Raw genomic sequence first — 26,518 nt, forward strand, 5'->3', positions numbered from 1 at the left:
TTCTTTGGGCTCCAAAGCCTTGATAGAAAGGATAATTCCTCGTTTTTACTGGCTTTTTCTTCCTTACAAACACCCTCTTACAGACCAGGATGCCATTTTTAGGGTACAATGAATTATTGTTAGGGTCCACACTTTCATTGTAAGGTGCAAAGCGGCCTTCTTAGATGGCAAGGCCTTATCTGAGATCATCCCTTCTTTCAAATTCCCAAATCCTCATGCTAGGAGACGAGGCCTGAATTTTAGGGTCTTGCATTATATCCAGAAGCAGGTGTCAAGGCCCTGACCAAAAGAACTTGGTCACTTAAAAGGTGCCCCCTGGTCCTGAAAAGAGAGGGTTAAGGCAATCAGAAGACGACTTTGGATACCAAGTGCAGGTTCTGGACCCTGAAAATAAGGCCTTGGAGCCTAATAAGGAAGCATGGGGGCCTAATAATGAGGTTTTGGACTGTTAAAATATTGGGAAGGGAGGAGGCAAGGGGCAGTGAGGAGGAGGAGAGGGCGTGTCTTGTGTCTTCAAGTCAGGCTTTGGAGCTGAAACCTGGGCCTTTGGACTCTGCAGCTCAGGGTCTGGATCCTGAAGTGATGATTTGTTGCCTCCAAATAGGAGTTCTGACCTTCAAAGAAGGCTTTGGACCCTAAAATTCAGGCCTCGGCTCCTAACATGAGGATTTGGGAATTTGAAAAGAAGGGCTGTTCCTCTCAGATAAGGCCTCGCCATCTAAAAGGCCGCTTTGCACCTTCCAATGAAAGTGTGGACCCTAAAACTAGGGCATTGTACCCTAAAAATGGCAGCCTGGTCCATATGAGTGTGGCTGTAAGCAAGAAAAAGCCAGTAAAAAGGAGGGTTTATCCTTTCAAACAAGGCTTTGGAGCCCAAGGAAGAGGCTTTCTGCCCTAGTATGTGACGCTGAGGCCTAAAAAGAATGCTTTGGGCCCTAAAAATGAGAGCCTGGGTCCAAAAACAGAGGGTGTAGGTGATAAAAAGTTGGCTTTGGATCCCAAGTATAGGCTCTCTTGCCCTGAAAATGTCCTGAAAGCTGGGTGCTTAAGGACAAGGCTGTGGTCTGTAAAGAGGAGCCTTGGTGCCATACCTGTATGCTTTTCAGGTGCAAAGAAAAGGTGATAAAAAGGTTTTGGATCCACAAAAGGTGCTCTTAGCCCTGAAGTGCTATCTCCCTTAAGTGAGAGGTGCTACAGCGCCTGGCTGTCGTCGTGCAGCCTGGCAGCATCCCAAAAGGACGCTCGCTGCTGGCCAGAGTCAGAGGGGGCAGATCCTTCCTCCGGGAACATGGTGAAATGGAGAAAGGCAGCACTCCAGCACGCCCCTGCTGTCACACTGTGGTGGTTTTCCTCAGGCGGGCAGCCGAGTTCCACCACGGCCGCTCTCTCACTCCCCCTCCTCAAAGAGGAAGGGGGAGAAAATATGACACAAAGAGCTCGAGGTTTGAGATAAGGATGATTTAATTAAAGGGAAAAGGGAGCGGGGAAAAAATAAAAAGGAAGAAAACAAAGAAAAAAAAAAGAAAAAAAATTAAAAAAGAAAAAAAGGAAGAAAAAGAAGAAAAAAAAAGAAAAAAAGGGAAAGACCGTGCGAAAGGACAGAGAGAGGGAAAAGCAGCGAGGCCACCAGGCGTGGGGCGTGTGCGGAGAGCTCCGCTCCAGGGAGGGCTGCACAGTGCCCCTGGGGCTGGGGAGGCACAGCCGTCGTGTAGATGAGGATGCTGATGGCCAGCTCTTATGGCAAGGAGGAGGACACTTTCCGCGCTGAGGGCGGTGCGGCCCTGGGGCGGGTGGCCCAGCGGAGCTGCGGCTGTCCCATCCCTGGCAGTGTCCCAGGCCTAAGCGGGGGTCTCAGGTCTGAGCGGGGGTCTTAGACCAGGCTCGCTGCTGGAGAGGCGACGGCTGAAGCCCTGTTGTTCATGGGGTTCGTGAGCTGGTTCGGGCGTGCCACCAGCACGTAGAAGGACGGAGAAGTGGAGGGAGTGTGCCCGGGGAGCGGGGCTGCGCCGCAGGCAGGAGGAGATGCCGGGAGCTTTCCAGCACGCTCAGCTGCCTGCTGGGGAAGAGCGTCGCCTCCTCCACGCCTTCTGCAGCCTGGAGCACAGCTGCCGAAAGCTGAACCGCGAGCGTGGCCTTGCTGCTTGCAGGATCAGCAGTGTCTGAAGTGCCAGCGAAGAGACCGACTCGCAGGGGTCTTGCCTCAAGCCGTGAAGGACTGAGAGAACAGAGAAGGAGAGGCGAGCTGACGGCCCTGTACCCGCAGAGCGCCCGGCCCCCCGCAGACGTCGCCCCCAGCTCTCCGCCCAGCCAGGAGGGAGCAGGGGACAGGCGCGTCACCTGGCGGCTGCCCTGCGATCCCCCTCCCTGGCTCACCTTCGCAGATGTACTGGCTCTTGTTCTCGCGCTGATCCACCAGGTGCCTCCCCACGAGCCCTGGGGACACACGGCCTGTCAGCGCCCCCGGCTGCTCCCCGGGGCGCAGCACGAAGGCACAGGGACGGGGGGCCCCAGGCTCGCGGCTCACCAATGAACCTCACAGCCTCCCGCCGCAGGGGCTCCTGCAGGCTCTGCAGGTAGGGCAGGCTCTGGCCCAGGTACTCCTCTGCTCCGCTCCTCCTCCTGGCCAGCTGGAGAGGGAAGGGCGCGGGGTCAGCGCAGGGCGGCCCCGTCCCTGGCCCCGTCCCCGTCCCCGTCCCCGGGTGCAGAACTGCGCGTACCAGGCACTCGCCGATCTTACACGTCTGCACCGTCTCGGCCAGGTGCGCCAGCTGCCTCCAGCGCAGGAACCGCGCGACACCAAGGAGGGCTTCGCGGGAGGCCTGCAGAACAGCTGAGATGGCACCAGAGCCTGGGCAGAAGACCCTGCCCCCCCCCCGCAGCCCCTCCGCAGGGAGGGTGCCTCAGTGGAGACTGACGCTGCCAGCAGCTGCAGCACCCCTGGTGCTCGGGGGCCCCCGAGGCAGTCAGCGTCGCCCTCCCCAGAGGAGCAAAACGCCCACCTCGGCCACGCTCTCGTCCTGGTCGTGCAGGTGGAAGGACAGCGGGACAAGGCTCCTGCACACCTCCTTCTGCATCTTCTTCTTTTCGCTGCCCTCCACAAAGCCCAGCGTGTCGAGGAGGAGGCGAATAGAGAGAACCCGCACTGCGCTTGACTCCTGGGGAGGAGGAGAGGGGGACATCAGTCCCGGTGGCTCCAAGCCCTCCGCAAGCAGGGCCAGCACGACCGACAAAGCGGGGGCAAAGTCTCCGAGCCAAGAGGCAGAGGGCACACCTTGAGGACGGCCCCCAAAAGTGAGCAAGCTGTGGCCTGCCGAAAGTCTGCCCAAGGGCACGCAGCGCCCAGGGCTGGGAACCGGGCAGGGAGAGCCCACAGTGGGGTGTCACAGGGACGCAGGCATGGGGACGCAGCCTTACGTCGTCAAAGAGTGATGGGAGCTTGCCGGCCAGCTCCAGAGCCGTGAGGCTGAGCGTCCTCCCCTCCAGGAGCCGCAGCATGGTGCTGAGCACGGGCAGAGCGACAGTGCGGGTGTCGCTGTCTGCACCCTGCAGCTGCTCTGTGATGCTCGGCAGCAGGACGAGTGTTTGCCTTGCCTGTGTGAAAAAAACACCTTCCTTTGGGTAAAGCAAGGACTGCCCCCTGGGCGAAAACACTCTCTGATCCCAGCCGTCCCGTCCCGCTGGCTTCTCCCCATGGGACAGCGTGGTGCTGGCAGGCAGGGCTGCCCGGCACAGCCCCAAAGAAAGAGAGCCGGAGGCGCGGGGATGGACGCACAGCGCCGGCCCCCTGCCGCCCCTTCCCCGCTGCCTGGAAAGGTGCCGAGCCACGACAGCCCGGGGCCAGCCCAGCCCAAGCCGCTGCACTCGTGGTGTTGCCGGCTGCCCCTGCTCACCGTGTCCGGCCTCTGGGTGAGCCCCAGGATCGCCCTGAGCACCAGGCTCTGCATGCCCAGGCACTGGCTCCGCAGGTAGGTGGCAAAGAGGCTCACGACGCAGTCCAGCTCGTTGCCGAGGTCTGTGCACTCCAGCATCTGAAAAAGCCGTGGTGGGTGGTGCTGGATCCGCCCCTCCTCTTGGGGCAAGGATGCCAGGGCAGGGCAGCAGGGCTTGCGCCGAGCCCCCGCAGCCCCACGCTCGCTGCTCCTGCTGCCCCTGCTCACCTCGCTGAGGAAGACCATGGCCACCAGCTCCCAGGAGGAGTCCTCCGTGCTGAGCAGCTCGGCCAGCAGGCGGATGATGGTGGCGCGCAGGCTTCCGGGCAACTCCTTCATTTCCCTGGCAGGGAAAACGGCAAGCAGGCGCCGTCAGCCCCGAGCCGGGCGGGCACAGCTCTCCTGGCTTTGCACCGCTCTCGCCACCACCCCAGCGGCCACGGGCACCCATGCTGTGGCAGCACTTTCTCCAAGACCCAGGGACCCCGCCCCAGGAAGGGGATGGTGCCGACAAGGGGCTCTCACCTGGCCACCACCTGCACGCCCCAGAGGTGGCTCTCGGCGCTGAGAAGCGCGGCCCAGCCGCCCTGCGCCTCGATGGCCAGCACCTGGCTCCCCAGGCCCACGCTGCGGAGCAGCGCTTTCAGGGACTGCACCGTGGACCTGCGGGCAGAGAAGGGCCCGGGTCACGCCGGGAGCCCCAGCCCTGGGTTCCTCTGAGCAGCAGGGGACGGGGATGTGGCACCTGATGGGAGTGAGCAGGTCCTGCCGGTGCTTCTTGCGGAAGACCTGCACCTCCTGCAGCGTCAGCTCCGTGGTGAAGGACGCTTGGACGAGGAGGGCCAGGAAGAGCTGGGGGAAGATGGCCTTCGCCTCCTCCAGGCAGCTGGGCAGCAGGAGGATCTCGTGGAGGGGCCTTGCTGCCTGCAGAAAGCACCCAGAGGCGTGGGCAGGGAGGGACAGAGGAGGGTGGAGACCCCCAGGCTGGCCCCGTGGGCGCGCCCGGGTGCCCCAGGGTGCGGATAAGGCTGGGAGGGGTCAGGGGAGGGGAGCGGGGCCCCTGTCCATCGGAGATGGGCAAGCGAGGAACTCACGGCCAGGGCCAGGATGCGCGGGTGGTCCTTGATGGAGGTGGATGTCTTGCACCCAGACTGGTTCATGAGGACGCGGAGCAGCTCCCGCAGCACCCTCTCTGTGGCTGGGGGCTCAGACACCATCGCCCTCCACATGGTGACGGCGACGCTGCGGGACCCCCGGGCTGTCAGCAGGGCCTCCCCCGGCCCGGCTGCTGTCCTCGCTGGTGGTGGTGGGGGGGGGTGGATGAGACGCGCTGGGCCCCGTACCTGGTGCAGGTCGGCGAGCACTGCAGCAGGCTGGCAACCGTCTCCCTGGGGTGCTTGCTGGCCAGCGCCAGCAGGGCCCTGTCCAGGCTCTGAAGGGCCAGCGCGGCTCTGACGGACGGCAGGGTTCTGTAGATGGCCCACACGATGTTCAGCACCTGGAGGTGGGACACGGGTGAGACGGGGCCGGCACCAGAGCAGGAACAGAGCCCCGAGGGCTGGAGCCGTGGCCGGGCCGCTGGCGGGTACCCACCTGTCCCGAATGGAAGTCGGTCTCTGCCGCCAGCACGTCCACCATGTGGGCAGCCAGCTTGGTGCTGTAGAGGCTCGGGGCTCTCATGCTCTCGACGGCGGCGAGGAAGACGCCCAACCGTTCAGAGGGCTGCAGGTACTTCATAAACATCTGTGGGAGGAAGGACAAGACGTCAGTCACCCCGAGGGCTGCGATGGCCCCGCTCAGCCCTGCTGCTCCCAGCGCCCCAGGAGAGCTGGGAGCAGGGGCTGGGCCGGGCGACGGCTGGGGTGCGGCCGCGTGCGGGCCCCGTGGGGACCGGGCTTTGTCGGGGACAGCGCCGGTCCTCTTCCTGACGTCGCAGGGCCGGGGTCTCCTCCGGGGCTCAGGGCTGGCGCTTCTCACCATGAAGATTCTGCTGGTGTTGCCGTCTTCTGAGAGCCGTAAGGACAGCCGAGCTCGCCAGCGCTCCCGGAGCTGCGGCGGCTCGGCATCCTGGTCCCAGAGCCTTGTTCCTGGAGAAAAGCGGACACAGTGTCAGCGGGGGGGCCTGGGGACCTGGCAGTGGCAGCCGGGGGCTCGGGCACAAGCCTCCCTGGCAGGAAGGGGGCATGCCAGAGCAGAGCTGGGGGCAGCGCTTCCAGGGAGGGCCCGGGCTCTCGCGCTCAGGGCAGGGGGAACGGCTCGTCAGCCCGCGGAAAGGCAGCCGGGCTCGCTCGGTCGGGTCTCTCCTGCTGAGGAGAGGGGCGCAGGCGGCCTGGTGCTGGCCTGGCTGTGCCGGCGTGCCCGTGTCTGGAGGGACCCAGCCCGACGCGGCTCCTCTCACTTCTTTGCTGCCCGATGAAGATGTAGAGGTGGCGCACAGCCTCCGCTGCCTCGTGCCTGGTCCCCTCGTTCTTGGAAGTGCAGCACAGGAAGAGGCTCCCCACCAGCCTCCCCAGCATGGAGAAGCGGTGCTTCTCGGGGTGGTGATGCCTCACCACTGTGGCTCCTGCAAAGCAGGAGCTGACCTGGGGAGAGAGGCAGCGCGGGACCGCGGCTGAGCGGGGCGGCGGGGCCCCAGCCCCAGCCCCGGCTCTGCGCAAGCCTGGAGATGGGGAGAGCCACGGCCGCGGAGCGAGGACGGGGGCGCCGGGGCTGCCTGCACCAGGGGCTCCCTACCTGGGGCAAGGAGCAGGTGTTGATGAAGGCGGCCAGCCTGGCGATCCGCGCCATGGCCCTCTCCTCCACGGCCTCCAGCTGCCGCTGGGTGAAGGGCAGCAGGAGCTGGGGAGAGAAAAGCTGCTGGTGTGCCCGCAGCACGGGGCACTGGTCCTTCCAGCTGTCCCCCTGCTGCGGTGGCCAGGCGGGTGGCCGTGCCCCTGTCCTGCTGAAGCCCCCGCTCCCTTCCCGTTGCTCCCCAGACATCCCTCCAGCCTCGCAAGGGCCAGCTGTGGGCCAGCCCCCGCCTTGGGGACCCCTGCCTGCACCAGGCGTTGCGGCACAGAACTGACCGCGTGCGTGAAGCCCAGCCTTTGCCAAAGCCAGACCTTCAAGATGTTCTGCAGCTCCAGGAGGCCGGAGGCGCCGGCGCTGCCCACCAGCACCTGCAGCAGGCTGTCCAGGGCTTCCACGGTCTGCAAGGAGGACAGGGGTTGGGGCACCCGAACAGGGAGCAGTGGTGTCCCAAGCGCCCAGCCCGTGCATACCTTGAAGTAGAGAGACGTGTCCGTGTCTCTCGTGTCCTCGTGGCCAGGGAGGTGGAAGACGCTGCAGAGGCAGGCGCGCAGGAGGCCGTTCGTCCTGTCCTGCGGCAGCAGCCCCGCTCTGCTGCAAGGGGAGGAGGGGAGAGGTGTGGAACGCCCCCTGTGCGGCACCCTGTGCCCCACTCGGGGCCCCTGGCCGGGACCGGGGCCACCGTGGCGGCCAAGCCCGCGCTGGCCCAGGTACCTCATGGCGGCGATGGCGAGCATGGCTTTCTGCCGCACTGCCGTGTCCAGGCGATCGGTGGGCTCCTCCTGCAGCAGCGCCTGGAGGGCACAGCGCGAGGGCACAGGGCAGTGTCCCCCGGCCAGCGAGCGGCTACAGGGGCTGGCCTGCAGGGCTGCCCCATCCCAGCGCCCCCACCAGAGCCACCTCCCGGCTCCTGGGGCTCCCCGGCGGCCCCCGCAGCCCTGCAGCGGGAAGGGCCGTGCCCAGCACCCAGCCAGAGGGTGCTCCCCGCGGGGCAGGGCGTCCCCTCACCTTGATGCTCTGCGCCACCTCCAGCTGGCAGAAATACACCGCGTCCCAGGTGGTGTGGTCCGCGACGGCGGCTTTGCAGGCGTCGCAGACGGAGGCCAGAAACCTCAGCTTCTGTGCCTCTCGCTGAGCCGCGGAGGGGAGAGACAAGCGAGCGGGTCAGGGGAGCCCAGCAGTCTCCCTGCGGGCACAGCCGGGGCAGGGGCTGCCCGGAGGAGGCCAGCAGCCGCAGCACAAAGGGCGAGCGGTACCTTGGGTCTGCGGCTGCAGCAAGCGCGGATGAAGCTCAGGGCGTCCTCTTCCTCCTGCCGCGGCGCGGCCGAGGCAGAAGGGCCCACGCCTGAGCCAGAGGGCGCCTGCAGTGGCTGCACCTCACTCTCCTCATAGGGCTGCGGCCGGGGCCTGGAGGCCGGGGAGGCCCCAGCCTCCTCCAGCCAGGCCGCTCGCGGGGAGCAGGGGGGGATCCCCGACATCCTGCAGGGAGTGCTCAGGAGTGAATGTGGCTCCCGCTCCTGTCGCGGGGTAGGGATGCCACAGAGTGCCACCGCTGCCGCCAGCCCCAGGCCCCCACCCAGGCCCCCTCCTCTTGCCCTCGGGCGGGCGGCCCCAGAGCCCCGCGGGGGTCCTGTCCCCAGGGGCCTGCAGACGCCATCCCCTGCACTGGAGGGAGGTCCCCCTGCCCGGGGCTGCCCCCAGCCCCACTGCCGAACCAGGCCCCTTGGGGCCGGCCCCGCTGCGCAGCCCTGGCAGCGCTGACCCACCTGCTCCTCAGCCCTGGCTCCTGCGCTGGGTTTCTGTGGCAAGGTGCCCGCGGTTTGTGCCTTTGCTTCGCACCTGGAGCACCCGAAAGCACTCCAAGCAGTCGCAGCTGCACGGAACCAGGTCCGTTGTGTCCGTTGGGACGGGACCCGCCCCAGAGGCCCTGCTCCCGGATCCGGAGACGCTCCCTGGGCCCTGGTGTGTGCTTACGCAGCAAGGTGCTTGCAGTTTGTGCTTGTAGTTCTCACTGTGCCGTTCTCACGTGGCCACAAATTCCATCGCTCTTCACCGAGCCGAGTCTCTTTTGCCCGTGGCAGCAAGCAGCTCGCCATCTGCCCGGCCTTCTCTCAGCCACGAGCGTTTCACCATATTTTCTGCCCCGGTCCTGCTGAGGAGGGCAGCGAGGGAGCGTGTGGGTGGGCACCCAGCAGCCAGCCAAGGTCAGAGCCCCACAGGCCTGGAGAGGGCTGGGCAGTAGCCGGTCGCTGCCGTGCCCCAGGGCTGCCTTGGTGGGGCTGGGAGACATGGCCTCGACCCCTGCACTGAGTCGTGGTGCACGTCCCCATGCCCTGCACCGAGCCATGGTGCATGTCCCCATGCCCTGCACTAAGCCATGGTGCACGTCCCAACTCCCTCGTGCTGAGCCCTGGTGCAGCGGGAGGCTCGGGTGGAAGTTTCACTGTCAGGAAGGGGGCATGCCAGAGTGGAGTCAGAGCAGCGTCGAGTTGATTCCAGCTCCTGTCTCCTGCCAGGACCACCTAGAACACCAGACACGGTGGCTGAGAGTACTGTCCAAACACTTTGTGAGCTCTGACAGGCTCGGTGCTGTGTCCGCTTTCCTGGGGAGCCTGTCCCAGTGTCAACCACCCTCTGGGTGCAGAACCTTTCCCTAACCCCCAGCCTGACCCTCCCCTGTCCCAGCTCCATGCCGTCCCCTCGGGTCCTGTCGCTGTCCCCAGAGAGCAGAGCTCAGCGCCTGCCCCTCCGCTCCCCTCATGAGGGAGCTGCAGGCCGCCATGAGGCCTCCCCTCAGCCTGCTCTACTCTGAGCTGAGCAAAACCCAGGGACCTCAATCATTCCTTGTGCATTTTGCTCTCCAGACCCTTCACCATCTTCACTGTCCTCCTTTGGATGTTCTCTAAGAGTTTTATGTCTTTCTTGTGTTGTGGTGCCCGAAACCACATACAACTGTCGAGGTGAGGACAGGCAGCCATGGTCCTCCAGCTCAGGGCAGCTGGGGTCCCAAAGCCCATTGGTGCTCATTGGTGCTGAAGACAGTGGCAAAGAAGGCACTAAACGTCTCTGCTTTATCTACAAAAGCTGATCATCCTCACCAAGTGATGGACCAATGTTATTTCTGCTCCTCCTTTTGCTGTTGACATATTTAGGAAGCCTCTTCTATTGTTCCCCACAGTAGTGGCCAGCTTCAACTCTAACTGAGCTTTCTCTGCATGACTTTTTCCCTACAAAGGGAAGCAGCACCAGTGTAGTCCTCCCATGTCACCCAACCTCACTTTTTGTGGCCATACAATTTCTTTTCCCACCTAGGCCCTAGAAGAAGATCCCTGTGACTCATGGCAGAACTCTACAACTCAAAGCAAATGAGTTATAAAGCAGGTATGTGGTTTATTTCAGCGCCGGGCGCATGTGGAATAACTCCCAAAGGCATGCGCGCCCTAACGCAGCAACTTGCCTTGGTTATATGCAGTAAGGAGTTACATATGCGTGATGTTTCCCAATACGGCCATACATATGCACAACCTATCCCCACTTTGTATTAAAATTAGCTCCAAAAGTCATTTCCATAAACTCCTCCCATCTGTGCCTGCACAGTGCCTTCTGGTGGTGGTCATCGAGGGGTCGTGGAGATGAAGGCTGATAACTCTTCTTCATCACCAGTAGCTGACCCCCTGCCTTTGTACAGACTTGGCTGCTCCTTGGCTCTTATCCAAACCGCAAGGTCGGTCTCAGCTGGTTTTTGAGACAGGTTCCCCATTTTTGTCAGGAAACATCCTCTGTGAGGGGCCCCGAGACTCCTTGTTTCGGTTAATTTGCACAGTAGTAAGCAAAGACACTCAGCAACATCTATTTTTAATGCGATTACGCAAGCCTCCATTCTTCAACTCCCGGCTTTAATAATAGCGATTGTTTTATTTAGAAATCATTAATGCGGTTAAGCAAGCCCCCATCCTTCTATCCCTGGCTTCACCTGCTCAGCCAAGGCACCCTCCTGCCCTGCTTGCTTGAGCCGCGGGCTTTGGGAACTGCCTGTTCTGTGCTCTTAGGATGTGGCGCTTGGAAGCGACCGGCACCGGTAGCTCTGAGCTGTGTCTTCAGGAGGAGGTTCCCAGGGCAGCTCGCCACCCAGCTCCCTGAGCACCCTCAGGCCCGGGGCTGCAGCCCTGCCGCCCGCCTTCCTCCCGTCCCCACGGGCTTTAAACTCAGCCACTTGGCGGTCACCGCGGCCAGGACGGCCGCCACCCGCCGCTTCCCCGTGAGGCAGCTGGCGTACAGCTATCCCTTTAATCCCCACGGCATAACTCGCCCCGGCCGGGCGCCGCCCCGCACGGCCCCACGGCGGCCCCGCCGCCATTTCCTCGCCCGGCGGCACCGCCCCCTGCCGGGCGGGGCGGGGCGGGGCGGGGCGGGGCGGCGCACAGCGCACGTGCAGCGGCAGCATGGCGGCGGCGGGCAGGAAGGCGCGCGGGGCCGCGGCGGGGCGGCGGCGGCGGGCGGCGGTGAGTGCGGTCCCGGAGCCCGGTCCCGGGTCCCGGGTCCCGGGTCCCGGGTCCCGGGTCCCGGTCCCGGTCCCGGTCCCGGTCCCGGTCCCGGTCCCTAGCGCCGCTGACGGTGCCGGTGCCGTTGCGTCCCGCAGGGCCCAGGCACCGGGGGGAAGCCGCGTCCGGCGCCCGCCCGTCCCCGCGACGAGGAGGTGTCCAGCGACTCGGAGGCGGAGAGGTGAGGGCCCGGGGCTCCCGGGGCTGCCGGGCGGGCCGGGCCGGCGCTGACGCGTGTCCCGCAGCCCGGCGGCGGGGCGGCAGCAGCAGCGGCGGCGGCGGCGGGAGGAGGAGGAAGAGGAGGTGGAGGAGACGCCGCAGGAGAAGAAGCTGCGCTTGGCCAAGCTGTACCTGGAGCAGCTCCGGCGGCACGGTGAGCGCGGGCGGCGGGGCCGGGAGGCGGCGGGGCCGGGCGGGCGCAGCCCGGGGCTGACGCTGCGCACCCGGTGCAGAGGAGGAGCGGGCGGAGGAGGAGGAAGAGGAGGACGCCGCCTTCCTCGGGGACCCTGTCGGCGAGCGCCTGAAGGAGGACGTGGTGAGCCGGGGGGGCGCCGGCCCGGCTCCGGGCCCGTCCCCGGGGGGCGAGGGGGCGGCCAGGGAGCGGTCCCTGAGCCCCCTGCGGTCCCCCCCTAGCTCGAGCAGAAGGGCCGGCTGCAGCGCCTGGTGGCCAAGGAGGTGAGTGTGCTGTGGGTGGCAGGGGGTGTCCCCGGGCCTCGGCTGGGGCTGGCCTCGCTCACGGCTGTGCTCCCACCAGGTGCAGCCTCCAGACCCGCTGAGCATCCGAGTGTTGCGGGGGCACCAGCAGCCCATCACCTGCCTGGTCATCTCTCCTGATGACAAGTTCATCTTTTCAGCTGCCAAGGATGGCTCCATCATCAAATGCAAGTGGTTCTGCTTGTTCTCGGGGGCTGTGGCTGGCTGCCACCCTGCAGCAGCAGGGCCACGGGTAGAGGTGGTTCGGCTCTGCCCTGCCTGGAGGCGCCTTCCCTGGGGGACAGGGAACTCTGCAAAGCACAGGGCTGCTGGTTTCGGGGCTTGGCTGCTGGTTTCAGGGCTCAGCTGCTGAGCTGGTTGTGTTGCTCTGGGCTTTCTGTGTCTCGTTCCCACTCCTGGGGGTGATGGATGGCACTGCCTGTTCCCACAGGGGAGGTGGAGAGTGGGAAGAGGCTATACGTGATGCCCGGGGGGAAGAAAGGCACAGAAGGGCAGCACATGGGGCACACAGCCCATGTCCTCTGCATGGCTATCTCGTCAGACGGCAAGTACCTGGTACAGTGATGGGAGGATGGTGCTGCCACATGGGGCCACATGCTGTCCCCAGTGCTGCTTGGCCCTGTCCCTGTGTGCTACTGAGCCTCTGGGTTGGGGGACATCCCTTCTCAGGGTGCTGGAGGGCAGTTCCTTCTACTGAGCTGAATGTTGCAGGGTTGAATCAGCCTTTGTCCCCACCGGTATCAAGAGCAGGTCCCTGGGCCCACCCAAATACACGGGGTGGGAGCTGTGGGTATGGTCGGGCAGGTTTTGGGGCATCCCTTGCTTTCTGCCAGGCTACAGGAGACAGGAACAAGCTGATCCTGGTCTGGGAGGCAGCCACCTGCAAGCGCCTTCATACGTTCACTGGCCATCGTGATGCCGTGTCGGTGAGTGGGGCTGTTGGCTGCGGTAGGATGGGGAGGAAGGCTCCTGCCACTGGGCAGGCAAGGGGTGCTGCTTCCTCATGCTGAGCCTAGGGATGTGGGGGCCTGGAACCCGTGGGGTGTCCCTTGCGAGGCACAGCCAGTTCTGCCGGCACCCTTGGGGACAGCTGGGCAGGTGGTAGGTACCCAGCAGTGTGTCTGTGTGTCCATCTGTCCCTCCGCAGGGCCTGTCCTTCCAAAAGGGCACGCACCAGCTGTACAGTGCCTCCCATGACCGCTCTGTCAAGGTCTGGAACGCGGCGGAGAATGCTTATGTGGAGACCCTGTAAGGCCCCTCTGGGACATGGATGTCACCCTGTTGCCCCCGTGTGAGGGAGGAAGGGTAGGGATGTAGGGCTGTGGCCCCTACAGCTCATCCTGTTCCCCACCAGCTTTGGGCACCAGGACGTCATCACAGGGCTGGACAGCCTCAGCCGGGAGTGCTGTGTGACCTCAGGGGGACGGGACGGCACTGTGCGGGTCTGGAAGATCCCAGAGGAGTCGCAACTCATCTTCTATGGGCATCAGTAGGTCTGGGGTAGGAGGCGGGGGGCTTGTGCTGGTGGCTTCAGCAATTCCTCTGGATGTGCTCAGCATCACTGGGAGCCTGCAAGTGGTCTGGGGGCATTGCTGGGCTCTGTGTGCCTGGGTCTCTCTTTCATACATAAAACCTCAAAGCATGCTCATGATCACTGGTTTGTTTTTGTTTTTTTGTAGGGGCTCTATTGACTGCATCCAGCTCATCAATGAGGAGCACATGGTGTCAGGCGCCGATGATGGGTGAATACAGGGCTGGGAGTGTGTGTAGGGGCGGGCAGGGCTGTGCCCCCACATGCCTCATTCCTGCTCCCTGCAGCTCTGTCGCCCTGTGGGGACTGGCAAAGAAGAAGCCTCTGGCGCTGGTGAGGCAGTCGCATGGGACACAGGGCGACCATGACCTGGAGCAGCCCTACTGGGTGTCGGCAGTGGCTGCTCTTCGCAACAGTGACCTTGTGGCTACAGGTGCCTGGTGCTGGGAGCCCCGGGCTTGCTTCAGGAGGGATGGGGGGCTGAGGGGGTCCCTGCACCCTTCCTGGTGTCAGGATGCATGCATTTCATCTCTGTTCCAGGTTCACACAGTGGCAGTGTGAAGCTGTGGAAGTGCGGCGAGGGATTTCGGAAGCTGGAGCCTCTCTGTGACATTCCCCTGGTATGGGGGGGATAAGTCCCCCAGTGGTAGGAGTCGTGGGCTGACTGCAGTACCATGGTGCTGATGCCTATGCTGTTACCTCTAGGTTGGTTTCATCAACAGCCTGAAGTTTTCAGCAGCAGGAGACTTCCTGGTGGCTGGCGTTGGGCAGGAGCACCGGTACTATCACCATGCACCATCTTCCAAAACTTGGACCCTGCTCCCCCCTCCCAGCCCCCAGCTGGAGCAGGAGAGGTGCAGGGTGATACCTGTGTCATCTGCAGGCTGGGCCGGTGGTGGAGAGTCAAAGAAGCCAAGAACAGCATCTGCATCATCCCCCTGAAGGGTAGGGCTGGAGCCCCCAGCTCTGTGGCAGCTGACAGGGCCTGGCCCCGGGAGCTGCAGGAGCTTGCTCATTAAAGCCTTTGTTGATAGTGCTGCTCATTAAAGCCTTTGTCTGTAGTGCTGCTCCCTGGGGTGGTTGGGCTGCTGGGGCTGCAGTGGGAGCCCCCAAGGCTGTGCCCTGCCCGTGCAGGTGCCCCCATGCCCCTCTGCCTGGCACAGCCAGACCTGGGCGCTGTAAGAGTGCGTTTAAAACAAACAACAAAAACCCACTTTATTTACATAAATTATCAAAAAAAAAAAAGCACAATCTTGGTCACAGAAAAGAATCTACTCTTAAAAAGGGGTTGGACTTGAGTACCGGGGCCCCCTTCACCACCCTCGGTCTGAGCCCCACCCCACTTGCTCCTGGGCTCTGCAGCAGCCCCGAGGCATGAAGCAGACATCTGTGGGGTGCTCCTGTCCCTCTGCTGTGGGGCTCCAGCCCCTGCCCACAACTGGAGCTTGGAGGGGGGCTCTGGCTTTGCTTGGGTGGGTAACCCAGGGTGGGTGCCAGCAGCCAGATCCCTGCAAACCCCAGGGTGAAAACAAGGAGGAAACGTAAAACTGTGCCAAGCGCGCAGTCCCCTCTGCTCAGGGTGGGTTCTGCGTGGCAAGGGGCATGGCTCAGCGTGAGGGGGGCATGAAAGGGGAGAGCGCAAAGGGGAAAGCAGGGTGGGCGAGGGCAGCGTGCTCTGGGATGTGGCTGTGTGTGGAGGAAGGGTAAGGTGCAGCACAGCTGGAGGCAGACAAAGCGTGACTTGTGGCAGGGCTCGGCACAAGGGAGCTGGGGCTCACAGCAGGGCTCGGCGCAGGGGACGGGCGTGAGGGACGGGCACTGCGTAGCGAGGCGCAGTGCAGACTTGTGCCAGGGCAGGGGCTTTGCTCTCCTGGCTGCTGCCAGCCTTCAGCACCGGGGCTGCTACTGCTCCCCCAGGACGAGGTGCAGACAGATGGGGACTCGGCTTCCCCCCACCTTCACAAGGACGATGTCGTGGAGTCCGCCGTCTCGCGGCCGTTGCACACTGTGGGCACGTACTGCGAGGCCGAGCCTGGCCAGGAAGGCAGGAGTCAGGCGTGTGGTGGGGTCCAGAGGTGGTACCCACCCAAGAGCATCCCAGCGTGGCAATGACGGGTGCCTGGGAGCTGCCCCCCACCCACCCTGGGGTGGCCGTGTTCCCATGGGATGGTGCTGTGCCCCCAGGGGGCAGCTCTGGGGCTCACAGCCATTTGTGGTGAGGGAGAGGAGGGCTGGTGACAGGGCAGGTGATCCGTGGGCACTGCAGCACCCCTACCTCCCCCGGCCCAGGTTCCCCGGAGTGCCCCCCTGCCCCCCTGCAGCCCGGCAGTGCTCACCGTGGGACTGGCTGGAGCCGGCAGCCACGACGCTGAACCGTGCGGTGCCCACGCGGTGGCTGGCCACGTTCTTCTGCGGCTGGAAGAGGATGATGTGGAGCTTGGGCGTGAAGAGGCAGCCGAGGACCACGGTGCCACTGAGGCTCACTGAGACGCACATGGTTGTGGTCTGCACCTGGAGGCGGTAGCGGAGGGGTGGGCGTCAGGGGTGTAGCAGTGTCCTGCTGAGGGGCTCCTGCCCCCATGGGGACACGCCACCCTGCAAAGCGAGTTGCTTCGGGCACCCCTCACCACAGCACCCACTCCCCCAGGGATGCTGACCCTCTCCAGAAGACCCTGTGTGCAGCCAACCTCGCTGCGACCTCTGGGCCCAGGAAGCAGCACGCACGGGGGGCCCTCATCAGCCCTTCTCCAGACTCTCCCAGCCCTGTGGGGCCCAAATCATGAGGACTGCTCCACATGGGCCCTGCTGGAGCCCCCAAAACTCAGGCTCTTACTCGATAATCACTAGAGGTCACGTAAAAGATGGGCAGGAAGGCCAGCCAGATGATGCAGGTCGTGTACATGGTGAACCCGATGAACTTGGCCTCATTGAAGTTTTCAGGGCATTTCCTGGTCTTGAAAGCATAGACCGTGCACAGAACAATCAAGAGGACGTTGTAGGTGAGCGAAATGAGCATGTTAGAGTCACGGTTGTTGCACTTGAGGGTGACAATGTACCTCTTGTCAGGCTCGGTCTCCTTGCCTGTGCCGGGTGTCTCCACCAGCAGCCAGATGATGACAATGATCAGCTGGCAGGAGATGAGGGCCATGCAGATGACCACCTGTGACGTAGGGCTTATGAACCGGGGGCGCTGGACCCCTTCCTTCACCCCGCTGAAGATCCTGGCAATGCGATTCGTCTTGGTCAAGAGGGCCGAATAACAGACGGCAAAGGATGTGCCCAGCCCCAGGCGCCGCAGCGTGCACACCTCGGTGGAAGGCTTGGCGATGAAGATGAAAGTCATGCTGTAGCACATGAGGACGCCGGTCAGGAGAATATAGCAAAGTTCCCGCCCAGAGGCCTTCACAATAGGGGTGTCGTTGTTCTTTATGAAGACTCCAAAAACAAACAGAGTGGAGATAAAACCCAAGCAAGAGATAGTGACGGGACCAATGGCCCAGACATCTCCCCAGCGGATATACTCTTGGGGCAACTCATAGCAGCCGTTCAGGGTCTCGTTGGGCCAGTAACCGAGACCGCAGTCCATGCAGGTGAACTCATCCAGCAGGTACTCATAGGGCTGGCAGGGGATGCAGATCCAGCAGCATATGTCCCCGGGCTGCATGCTCTTTATCTCATTCTTCTTGCAGGGGTCACTGCACTGGGACACGGGGACGGCTGTCTCTGCCCAGGGGATGAGGCTGGTGTTGAGGATGAGCCCCTCTGCCCAGTAGCCCACCTTCTGGTACCGATACCGCCCGTCTCTGTGGTGGTAGTTGAAGATATTGTAGCGTCCGATCCCATCGCCGTAGCGGTCAAATCGAACAACGCTCTCAGTGTCTGTTGGCCTGAACGGAGCTGGGAGGAGAAAGGGAGATGGTCAGTGCTTGGAGACCACTGCTTGGTCACTCCATGGGGCAGGAGCATGCTCAATCCCAGCATGTAGGCAGGGGTGTATTGAAGAGGCACAGCCCAACCACAGCCAAGAGCCAATTTCCAACCCGCCCCATGCCTTCATGCCCATAATGCAGCAGTAACTGCTGCCTGTGGAGCTTTGGGATCCTGAAAGCAATGGTGGAGAATGATCTCTCCACACTTGGAAGCCTCTGGCCAGTGCTGCAGGGCAAAGTGAGGGTAGGGGCAGGGAGGGGAGAGGGCTCTGCACTGCAGTGCAAGGTTGCTGCCCTCCTAAACCTCCATGGCTCTGACTGGTACATGGGTAGCCAGGCTCAGCCCGCCACAGAGGAGATGTTTCTGATTCACCCCCAGATCTGTGGGCTCCTGATCAAGGGCCTCCCTTCCTCCAGCTTAGTCACTGAAATGTGAAAAAGCACAGAGCTCAACTGAGGTCTCCGAGGACACATGTACTTGGAGGGCCCTGCTGTAGCTGGTCGCACACAGCCCTAGCAGAATGGAGTTGGTTGCCAGCTCTGCTGCACATGGGGACAGAAGGCCTGGGTTGCCTACAAAGGGCAGCAGTGGAGCTGTTAGCATCCTGGACAACCACAGCCCACGGCACGGGGGCTCCCAGGTGCAGGCAGGCCACAGAAGTTGGAGGGTTAGTGTACGATTGCGACTGCTTGCTCTTCCCTGCCCCTCCACCTATCCAGCTGTGCAGCCAAGCCCCGTTTCCACCTCCGGACTCACCATCAAAGTTAACGTTGAGCATAAAGTCCTTGTAGAACCTCTTGCCGTTGACGGGCTTCATGGAGTCGCAGAGCTTGGTGGTGTTGGGGCACAGCGCCTGGTGCATGTTGTGAAGCGAGTGAGCCATAGCATAGACCGCGTTGACCACAAAGGTGATCTTGGACTCCGGCTCAAACTTGCCCGTCTTTAGGGAGTACCGGCTACAGTCCGGAGTGTGGAAGCTGCACTTGAACTTTTGCTCCCAAAACTCCCGAAACCAGGGATTCCGGCTGTTGTTGTAGGGGTGGAGGTTGAGGAAGTAGGCAGCAAACTCCTGGATGGGGTATGCTGCCAGCTCGATGGTGATCGCTCCCTCTGCCACCGCTTCGCTCCCTGCCACCACACTCTCCAGGGCTCCCCACCCATCGCTGGCCACCCACATGAAGGAGACGTTGGCTCTGTGGGCAGCTGCCAGCAGCTCCCGAGCGTCCTCGCTCCGGGTGAAGAGCACAACCACTCTGGCGTTGGGCTTCTGCAGCAGTGCCCGGACCACACCGTCATAGGTCTTCTTGTTCATGGAGCGTCCCACCTTCTCCGAGGTGGCGATGCAGATGTTGCGCATGCGAGCTTCTTGCTCGAAGGCCTCAATGCCCGTCTCACCGTAGTCACCCTCTGAGGCCACGGTGGAGACATAGGTCCAGTTGAAAAAGCGGAGGATCTCTGACATGGCTTTGGCTTGGTAGAAGTCAGGTGGAACGGTGCGGGCAAAGTAGTCGTAGCGGGACTTGTCGCTCAGCTTGGCACTGGTGGAGGCATAGCTGATCTGCGGGATCTGGAAGAGCCGCAGCAGGTTGGCGACCTGCATGGAGGAGAGAGGGGAGCATGGCAAGTGGGGACGTGGTCCCAAAAAGGACTGCCCCTGGGAGCCCCTGACCTGGCACCGTGGGTGGTGGGTGGCCACAGCCGGCTGTACCCACAGCTCCTAGACAAAAGCAAGCGGTTGACAGGCAATCCCTGGAGGCTGGGAAGGAGTGGGAAGGAGGCAATCAGCTGGCAGCAGGCAGGACAGACGTGCCCATACCACGGGTCACCCAGACCCCCAGCCTTGTGTGGCCATCCCAGGGCTGGGGCGTAATGCACACCTTCTCCTCTGCTATTCCCTGGGCAGCAACTTGTGCCCACTGCCCAGCACAGCCTGGCCCTGCTGAGGGCAGGATGGAGAAGGTGGCAGGGAGGTACCAGGCATGGCCAGGGTCTCCATGGGTTGCGGGGTGGATGAGCCTAGCTGTGGCCAGCTCTTGGTGCCTGGCACAGGGACCTGGGGTCGTTTTCTCGCAGAGGTTTCTCCCTCAGCGATCCCTGTGTGTTCCCACTGCTTGCAGCCTCCGCTCACTTATTATTATTTTTTATTATTATTACTTTAATATTTCATGTGCTCCCCTCTGAGATTCAGGGCAGGGAGGAAATGGATTCATGACAAAAGCAGAAACTCCACCGCGGGCGACCTGAGTGCTGCTCGTCCGGCAGGACAAAGTTGGCGCCTGCAGCACAAGGACGGCATCCACAGGGGAGGGGGCCGGGGGGTGGGAGGGGGGCTGGGGGGGGGGGGGGGGTGCCATCGCCCCCAAGCCCCAAGGGACCAGCACCCACAATCGCCTGCTGCAGCCGCTTCCTTCCCCTCGTTATCTTCAAAGGAGCGAGAGTCCTGCTAATGAGGCCGTTAAAAGCCCCAGCTCTCCTGCAGCAGTGGGGGGGGGGAGCCACACACGGCTCTGCTTCCCTTGCAGGAGATGCTGCTTAATTAACGTGGACAAACGTTTTTAGTGGCAAATCGCCCTAATGGCAAGAAGACCCCGGAGCGTGGCAGCGCTGTGCTATGGCCGCAGGGACACGGGGGGCCTGGCACTGTCCAGCACCCCCGTGCACCGGAATGGAGTCCCCCTGCCCCCTGCCCAGGGACACTGTGGCCATTCTGACATCAGAAGGTCCCCCCGCAGGCATCCTGCACCCAACTGCGTGCCCACCCTGCTGGGGCCAGGACCCATGGCACTACAGGTGAGCTGGCTTCGGGGCAGCCCCGTGCGGGGACAGGGTGCCCAAACACCCCCACTCCAGGCTGTGCTTGTGAAGGGGGGCTGGGACATCCAGACATTGCCTGATCCTGTGCCACCCTCCCCCCCGGGAGTGACCCATCTCTGTCCAGGTCCCCATCCCCAGCAGCAGGGACCCAGGGACACCCCCTCCCAGGACCTTGCGGCTTTCCCAAGACCAACCCCATGGCTCTGGGGGCCTTTTCCAATTACCCACACGTTCCCCTCCCAAGTGTCAGCTGGAGAGACATGCCCCAAGTCCCATTCAATCCTGATTGCCCATCCTGGGCCACAGAGCCACATCCTCGCCCATCCCGGGTGCCGTCACTGAGGCCGCCGGTGCCCTGTCCCTGCAGGTGGAGCCTCGCACCGCCGCAGCTGTGGCCATCCAGGCCTGGTGGCGTGGGCAGCTGGTGCGGCGGGCGCTGCTGGTGGCAGACACCAGCGCCCGGCGCATCCAGGCCTGGTGGCAGAAGGTGGCCAGCCAGCAGCAGGAGCGGCAGCGCCTGCAGGTGCTGGTGGACTACATGAGGATGGAGCGGGCCAGCGTCCTGCTGCAGGCTCAGGTGCGGGCATGGGCAGCCCGGGCCAAGTACAAGCGCTGCCAGGAGGCTGCCCGCACTATCCAGGCCCGCTGGCGGGAGCACGCGCGCCGCCGGGCGCAGGGGATGGCGGCCAGCGGCTGTGCCAAGGATGTGGACCTGCTCATTGAGGTCATCCTGGGCTGAGAAGCCCCCGCATGCTGCTGCGGAGCCTGGGGCAAATAAAGCACTGTCCCCGTGGAGGGACAGCCACCAGCATGGATGCAGACCCCTGCACGGCGGCCGGGCTGGGCTGGGACCACCACAGAGAAGGGGCTCCCACCTGAGGAGCTGAAGCTCCCCTGCCGCTGCCAGGGATGTGACAGGGCTGGCGTACGAGGGAGTGCCTGCACCCACCCTAGCCCCATGCAGGTGGAGATGGAGGCTTTCCTTAGCAGATATAGGCCCCCCTGGCAGAGCCCAGCAGGGAAACAGGCGCCAAGCCCAGGGGTGGGATGGGCTCTGGGCTCCCTGGCTCCAGGAGGTCTCCGGCCGGTGAGGTTGGGCAGCTCTGCAGCCGGGTCGTGCCCTCCTGCCACTCCTACCCACAGCCCAGACCCATTTTTCACGGGGTACCTGGATGGAAACGTCGCTGTAGGAGCCCCCAATGACGCCGGTGATGGCCATGGGCACATCATCATGCACAGCGTAGGAGCCGTCAGGACAGATGTGCTCGGAGCCATCCACCCTGGTCAGGGACGCACGGACAAAGTCGAGTGACTGCTCGAGGGCGTAGGTGTCCTTGGAGCAGGTGTCGAGGATGTGGGCGCCCAGCCTCACTCCTGGCAGGATGCTCGGGTCCTTGTTGATCTCGTCCAGTGCAAAGAGCATGGCCTCGAGGCGCTGGATGCCCCGGTGCTCGTTGATTTTGCCACAGTCTTCGCTGCCCACTCCTTTCTCGTGGATGGGGAAGAGCCCCCCTATGACCAGGTCCCCCTCGGTGCTGATCTCCTTCTTGCTGGTGGGGCCATGCACGGCAGCCAGGCAGGAGGCCAGACGCATCAGCCAGAACCAGGCAGCAAAGGGGACCGCCATGGGGTGCGATGGCACCAGCTGGGGACCCATGTGCCCCATGTCACCCGGTGCCAGGCGTCAAGGGGGTGGCAGACGGACCCCAGCCATCGGGTGCAGGGATGGCACAGCGTGGTGATGGCAGGGGGTTGTGCTGCCCCGGCGGAGCCCTTGGTGCCTGGAAAAGCAAAGGGGTGCCATGGAGTGAGCCGAGATCATCCCCCCACGCAGTGCCCAAGCTGAGAGGGGACACTCGAGGCAGCCGAGCCAGACACTTGGGCAGTATCATCTCGTGTCCCTGGCCCCAAGATGCCCCACCAGCCCAGGTTCCCCCCAGGAGGGAGCCCCTCGCAGCCCACGGAAGGGAGAGCTGAGCAGATGTGACAGCTCCAGCAGTGACCCAGGACTTGCAGGACACCAGCGAGTGACACAGATGCAGGCAGACACGCAGGGGCCGATCCGGCTGCCCAGCTCCCCAGGATGAGTTGGCACGTGCAGGGAGGCAGGGAGCCAGCTCCTGCAGCAGCTCCACGCAGCACAGCCCGGCAGGGGAGAGCTTTGGGAAAGGATCCAGGGACGTTGCCCAGGGGCAGGGGCATCATCCAGGGCAGGGACAGAGGCAGACCCAACGCTGGCTCTGAGCAGAGCCCCCAGACCCCAGCGCCAGCTGCCCAGCTGGGGACAGCTGCTCTGTCCCACATGCAAGGGGCCTGGGGGACATCCAGCCCCCCCGAGCCCCCCTGAGCCCCATCCCCACTGGGCACCAAGCACAAAGCGCAGGGCGGAGGCACGGGGCTGGCTCCAGCCTGCAGAGCTCAACGCTGTTCTCTCACCACCGCCCCTTCCTTCCCCGTACACTAAATTCAGAGATTTCAGTAAAAGTAAGAGGCAGGTTTGCTGGCTCCTTCTGCATAAACCACGGAGGAGCTGGGGAATCAAAGTCTTTTGCAACAGACAGGCCTTTTTTTGGCAGTAAATGAGGTCCCCTCAGAGATGAGTTGTCTCTTCCCAAACCATGCAAGGGATTTGTTTCCTATTTAAAGTCGGCTGCTGGAATCCCGCAGGGCCGGGCTTTTGGGGGCTGTGAAAGAAGGGACACCCCCACCCCAGCAGCCCTGGACCCCAGGTGGCTCCGGCTCTTCTGGGGCACCTGGTGAGAGCCATCAGAGGAAGGGCACCTTCAGCTCTCCTGAAAGGATGCTCCCCAAGCACAGTGAGCTCCGTCAGGGAGCTGGTGATGTCCGTGGCCCTCCCTGGAGCTGCTCCGTTGGGCTGACATTGTGCTGGGGGAGGGACAGCCCCTTGGGAACACCTGGATGCTTCACATCTGGGTGCTGTGAAGCACCTGGCAGGGCAGAGCCACGTCCATCCCGACGGCCGTAGTGCAGTGGGAAGGCTCCTGCCAGCTCCCAGCTGCTTGCAGCCTACCCTCCCGAAATCATCAGCAATTAGCAGTGTTTACGATGTGCAGTCTGTCCTGTCCCCCCTCCCCAAGAGCTCCCTGACTCCCACACACGCAGGGACAGGGGTAACGGGGGCATGGGGTGGCTGGTCCGGCACACAGCCCCCTCGGGACAGCGAGGGGGGACCCCTGCCCCTGCCTCGCCCCCCGGAGAGGATGCGTGTCCGGCCCAAGATGGCGTGCACGTGTGCGCGCAGCTTTGCAGCCCTGCACCCAGCGGCACGGCCACTGCACGGGGCTGTCCCGCGGGCAGGTGTGCAATTGTGGGTGTGCAGGCCGGGGGACACGCTGCGGCAAGGCGCGCGCGGCTGCACGGGCACACGCTGCACACAGGCTTGCACAGCCGTGTGGGGCACGATGCGTGCACACCCGTGCAGGGGTGCCGTGCATTTGCCTCACAGTGCTGTGAGCGTGCTCATGCCAGCATCGTGCTGGTAACAGGCCCGTGCAGTGCGCACGTCCATAGGGGTGAGCACGCCGTGTGTGCGCGTGCAAAGGTCAGACGCTGCAGCACACGCGTGCTGTGTGGCCGCTTCGGAAGGCGTATGTATGAGTGCACACGTGTGTGTGTGCCCCACTGGGAGCTGGCTGATGTGGCCTGGAAGCACCTGCATCCCCGCCGCCCTCGGGGTCCCCCGCTGGCCCCATGGGGCCCGGGTGCTTACTCCCCACCACCGCAGCCACTTGGCTCCCCTTGTCCAGCCGGGGGGAGCGGTGGGGAGCTGGGAGCGTGGGGAGGACTTGCAAGAAGAAGGGCACAGCTTCAGGAGGTAACGGCGCCCCTGCCCCATGCCCCGTGCTCGGGCGAGGACGTGGCGTCCCCAGCTTTCCCCATGCAGCCGGGTGTCCCAAAGCGTGCCGGAGGCTGGCCGCCTCCACCTGGCAGAGCCAGAGCAGGGCCCGAGGGGCGCGCAGGGTCCCACAGCGGTGTGGGGCGAGCGGGGGGCGAGCGGGGGCTGACCCCGCACCTGCCGCAGCTGTCCCTCCGCTGGGGGCCGCGGGCATGCCCCGGCTGGGCACGGAGCCCCCGGGGCTTTCCCCGGGGCTTTCCCCGGGGCTCTCAGCGAAGCTCCCGGAGCCCCCCGGCGCGGTGCCGGTGCCCCGGCTCTGCTCCCCTCCCGCCGCCCCGGGAGCCCCGGCACCGGCACGGCGCTGCCGGCTGCGGGCACGGACCGCGGTGCCGCGGCCCCGACGGCTCCGGGGGGTGCCCGGGCATCGCTTTTCGGGGGGGAGAGGGCAGGGGGGCTCCGCCGGGTCACGGCGCTGCCCGAGGCCACGGGGATGGGCCGGGAGCGGGCGCGGGGTCCGCGGCTCTTACCTGGGCCCGGCGGGCTGAGCCGGGAGGAGCCGGGAGCCGGTGCCGGTGCCGCGGCCGTCTCCGGAGCTGCGGCTGCCGCCCGCCTCCCGCCGCCGTCTCTGACACTCCGCCAGCCCCATCCCGGCGGAGCCGCTCCGCCCCCGGCCCCCGCCCCGGCCCGGCCCCGGGCAGCGGCGCCCCGCGGGGCACAGAGGCGGGCAGAGCGGGCAGCGCCGCAGCTCGGCCCCTGCGCCCCCCGCCCGCCCCCGGCCCGAGCAGGGGGTCCCGACCCCCGCCTCGGCCCCGCAGCCACCGCCGGGTGCCCTGGGGAGGCCCCGCCGTTGCCCCGTTGTGGCCCCACGCTCCCCAGCCCTCAGCTCTGGGAGACGCTCCCTGGGCGGCCTCCTCCGAGCCGGGGTGCAGAGAGCTCCGGGGTCTTCATGTAGGGTTTCAGCTCCCCGCCAGCCTCCACCATTTGCCCAAATTCTTCCCGGACCTGTTCAGCCACCCAGCGTCCTGCTGTGCCGCGTCCCCATCAGTCCCGCGCTGGGAACCCCGCTGTCCCGGAGAGCCCTGAGACCCAGGGCCAGGATGAGGGTGATGGGGGTGACACAGGAACAGGCTTGGGGTGGCTGCTGGGGCGCTGACAGTCCCCGCACTGCCCCAAGCCACCCACTCACCGCCCCATGCCTCAGCTCCCCCACTGCCCGCTGCTGTGCTGCATTGCAGCAAGGTCAGCCCCATGCCGTCCCCCAGCCCCAGCAGTCCTGATCCAGGAGGATAACCAGGAACAGAGGGCACAACCTGGCACCTCCACAGCAAGGCCGTCCCTCAGGTCTCCTGCGGCATCAAGACCTGGCTCCTTCCAGCACCGCATGCACGGATGGAGCAGGGCACCAGCGGCAGGACAGTGCCTCGGCCAGGAGGACCCCGACACCAGCGGCCGTGGCGGGGCAGAGAGCTGGGGGGGGTGGAGATATGCCAAGGGGTGCTGCCCCTCAGCAGAGCTTCCACAACCCAGCCTTGGCACACGGGGCCTGGCACGAGGCTCATGCAGTGCCAGCACCCAGCACCAGCCACGTCCCCGCCAGGGGTACATCCCCTCTGGCACCTCCCAGCTGCTGCTGCTCTGGCATTTCTGGCAGCAGGGGGAGATGGCTCAGCCTCCCCGGCCCCCATCTTCGCTGGGGTTAGGGGACAAGTGGTGTTAGGCTCTGCTGTTTGGCTCCAGCCCCCACGGAGACTCAGCCAGGCATAAATATTTCAGGGGGCTTGGCTGTTTTGTAATAACCGGCAACAAAGATAAACACCGGGAAGAGCAATATTTTTCCATGTGGGCTGGAGGAGTTTAATATTTTATCACTCAGAGCACAAAATATTTATGAACAATCTCACGTCAATCACTGGCTGAGGACTAATCGTGACCTTTTGAAGCCAGGGAGGACACGTCTCTGCACGGGGGGACAGCCAGGCCCCCTGCCCCATGCCCTGTAGCCCTGGCACCGGGCTGCATGCCCAGGGGCACCCCATGGCTGGCAGCGGCGTGCCTGGGGGTGCTGCGTGCACCCAGGTCCTGCTGGACAGGAAGGGGCACGATGCAGGTGAGAGCGTGTGGCTAACAGAGAGCGGCGTGTAGGGACGACGGAGCCAGGAGGAGACGCAGCTTGGCCATGCCCCAGCCCTCCCAGCCACCACTTCCCTCCCCATGGACCCGGCCCAGCTCCACGTGGCCTCTGGGCTTCCCTGCTCGGGGCGCAGCTGGCAGCAACAGGGACGGTCCCCGCAGCCAGGACAGGGAGTGCAGGTGATCAGTGGGGCCGTGGGGTATTGCCAGAGCTCGGAGCATCCCCATGCTGCCTGGCGCAGGGGTGTAGGACAGCTGGGGGCAGCCCCCTGCCCGGCAGGGACAG

The 26,518-nt window shown here is 64.1% G+C and overlaps 3 protein-coding genes and 1 long non-coding RNA gene across 4 annotated transcripts; 2 read left to right on the forward strand and 2 right to left on the reverse strand.

Annotated features, from left to right (window-relative positions):
* Window positions 1-1,194: 1,194 nt before the first annotated feature.
* Window positions 1,195-10,960, reverse strand: LOC308200588. The gene is made up of 3 exons (XR_013955710.1): window positions 8,483-10,960; window positions 6,663-8,195; window positions 1,195-6,511 (listed from the first exon to the last, which is right to left on the reverse strand). It is a non-coding gene; the product is annotated as an uncharacterized lncRNA (long non-coding RNA).
* Window positions 10,961-11,078: 118 nt separating this feature from the next.
* Window positions 11,079-14,545, forward strand: RRP9 (ribosomal RNA processing 9, U3 small nucleolar RNA binding protein). The gene is made up of 15 exons (XM_080606536.1): window positions 11,079-11,218; window positions 11,356-11,438; window positions 11,503-11,630; window positions 11,710-11,792; window positions 11,891-11,932; window positions 12,012-12,138; window positions 12,402-12,526; window positions 12,805-12,897; window positions 13,119-13,219; window positions 13,326-13,460; window positions 13,651-13,713; window positions 13,790-13,935; window positions 14,043-14,122; window positions 14,208-14,281; window positions 14,386-14,545. The coding sequence occupies exons 1-15, from the start codon at window positions 11,159-11,161 to the stop codon at window positions 14,519-14,521; spliced, it is 1,476 nt and encodes a 491-aa protein (XP_080462662.1). The 5' UTR covers window positions 11,079-11,158; the 3' UTR covers window positions 14,522-14,545.
* Window positions 14,546-14,691: 146 nt separating this feature from the next.
* On the reverse strand, window positions 14,692-25,933 carry GRM2 (glutamate metabotropic receptor 2). Its single transcript, XM_080606535.1, has 6 exons — window positions 24,630-25,933; window positions 21,415-22,027; window positions 18,189-19,026; window positions 16,336-17,399; window positions 15,839-16,013; window positions 14,692-15,534 (listed from the first exon to the last, which is right to left on the reverse strand). Exons 2-6 carry the CDS (start codon window positions 21,910-21,912, stop codon window positions 15,461-15,463), a joined length of 2,649 nt encoding a protein of 882 aa, XP_080462661.1. The 5' UTR covers window positions 21,913-22,027; window positions 24,630-25,933; the 3' UTR covers window positions 14,692-15,460.
* Window positions 20,007-21,384, forward strand: LOC308200767 (uncharacterized protein; the record flags this gene model as incomplete). The annotated part of the gene is made up of 2 exons (XM_080607067.1): window positions 20,007-20,222; window positions 20,533-21,384. The coding sequence occupies 2 exons, from the start codon at window positions 20,007-20,009 to the stop codon at window positions 20,983-20,985; spliced, it is 669 nt and encodes a 222-aa protein (XP_080463193.1). The 3' UTR covers window positions 20,986-21,384.
* Window positions 25,934-26,518: the final 585 nt, after the last annotated feature.

This window comes from Anser brachyrhynchus (assembly GCF_964034855.1).
Source record: "Anser brachyrhynchus genome assembly, chromosome: 10".
Taxonomy (NCBI): domain Eukaryota; kingdom Metazoa; phylum Chordata; class Aves; order Anseriformes; family Anatidae; genus Anser; species Anser brachyrhynchus.

Bases quoted from the DNA above. Each gene is read 5' to 3' on its own strand.
- RRP9 (XM_080606536.1), top strand. From the start codon at position 11,159: ATGGCGGCGGCGGGCAGGAAGGCGCGCGGGGCCGCGGCGGGGCGGCGG. The intron at 11,439-11,502 runs GTGAGGGCCCGG...CGTGTCCCGCAG, and splicing joins AGCGACTCGGAGGCGGAGAG to CCCGGCGGCGGGGCGGCAGC. The intron at 13,714-13,789 runs GTGAATACAGGG...TGCTCCCTGCAG, and splicing joins GTGTCAGGCGCCGATGATGG to CTCTGTCGCCCTGTGGGGAC.
- GRM2 (XM_080606535.1), bottom strand. From the start codon at position 21,912: ATGGGGCACATGGGTCCCCAGCTGGTGCCATCGCACCCCATGGCGGTC. The intron at 16,014-16,335 runs GTAAGAGCCTGA...TACCGCCTCCAG, and splicing joins TGACCTCTAGTGATTATCGA to GTGCAGACCACAACCATGTG. The intron at 15,535-15,838 runs GTGAGCACTGCC...CTTCCTGGCCAG, and splicing joins CGGCTCCAGCCAGTCCCACG to GCTCGGCCTCGCAGTACGTG.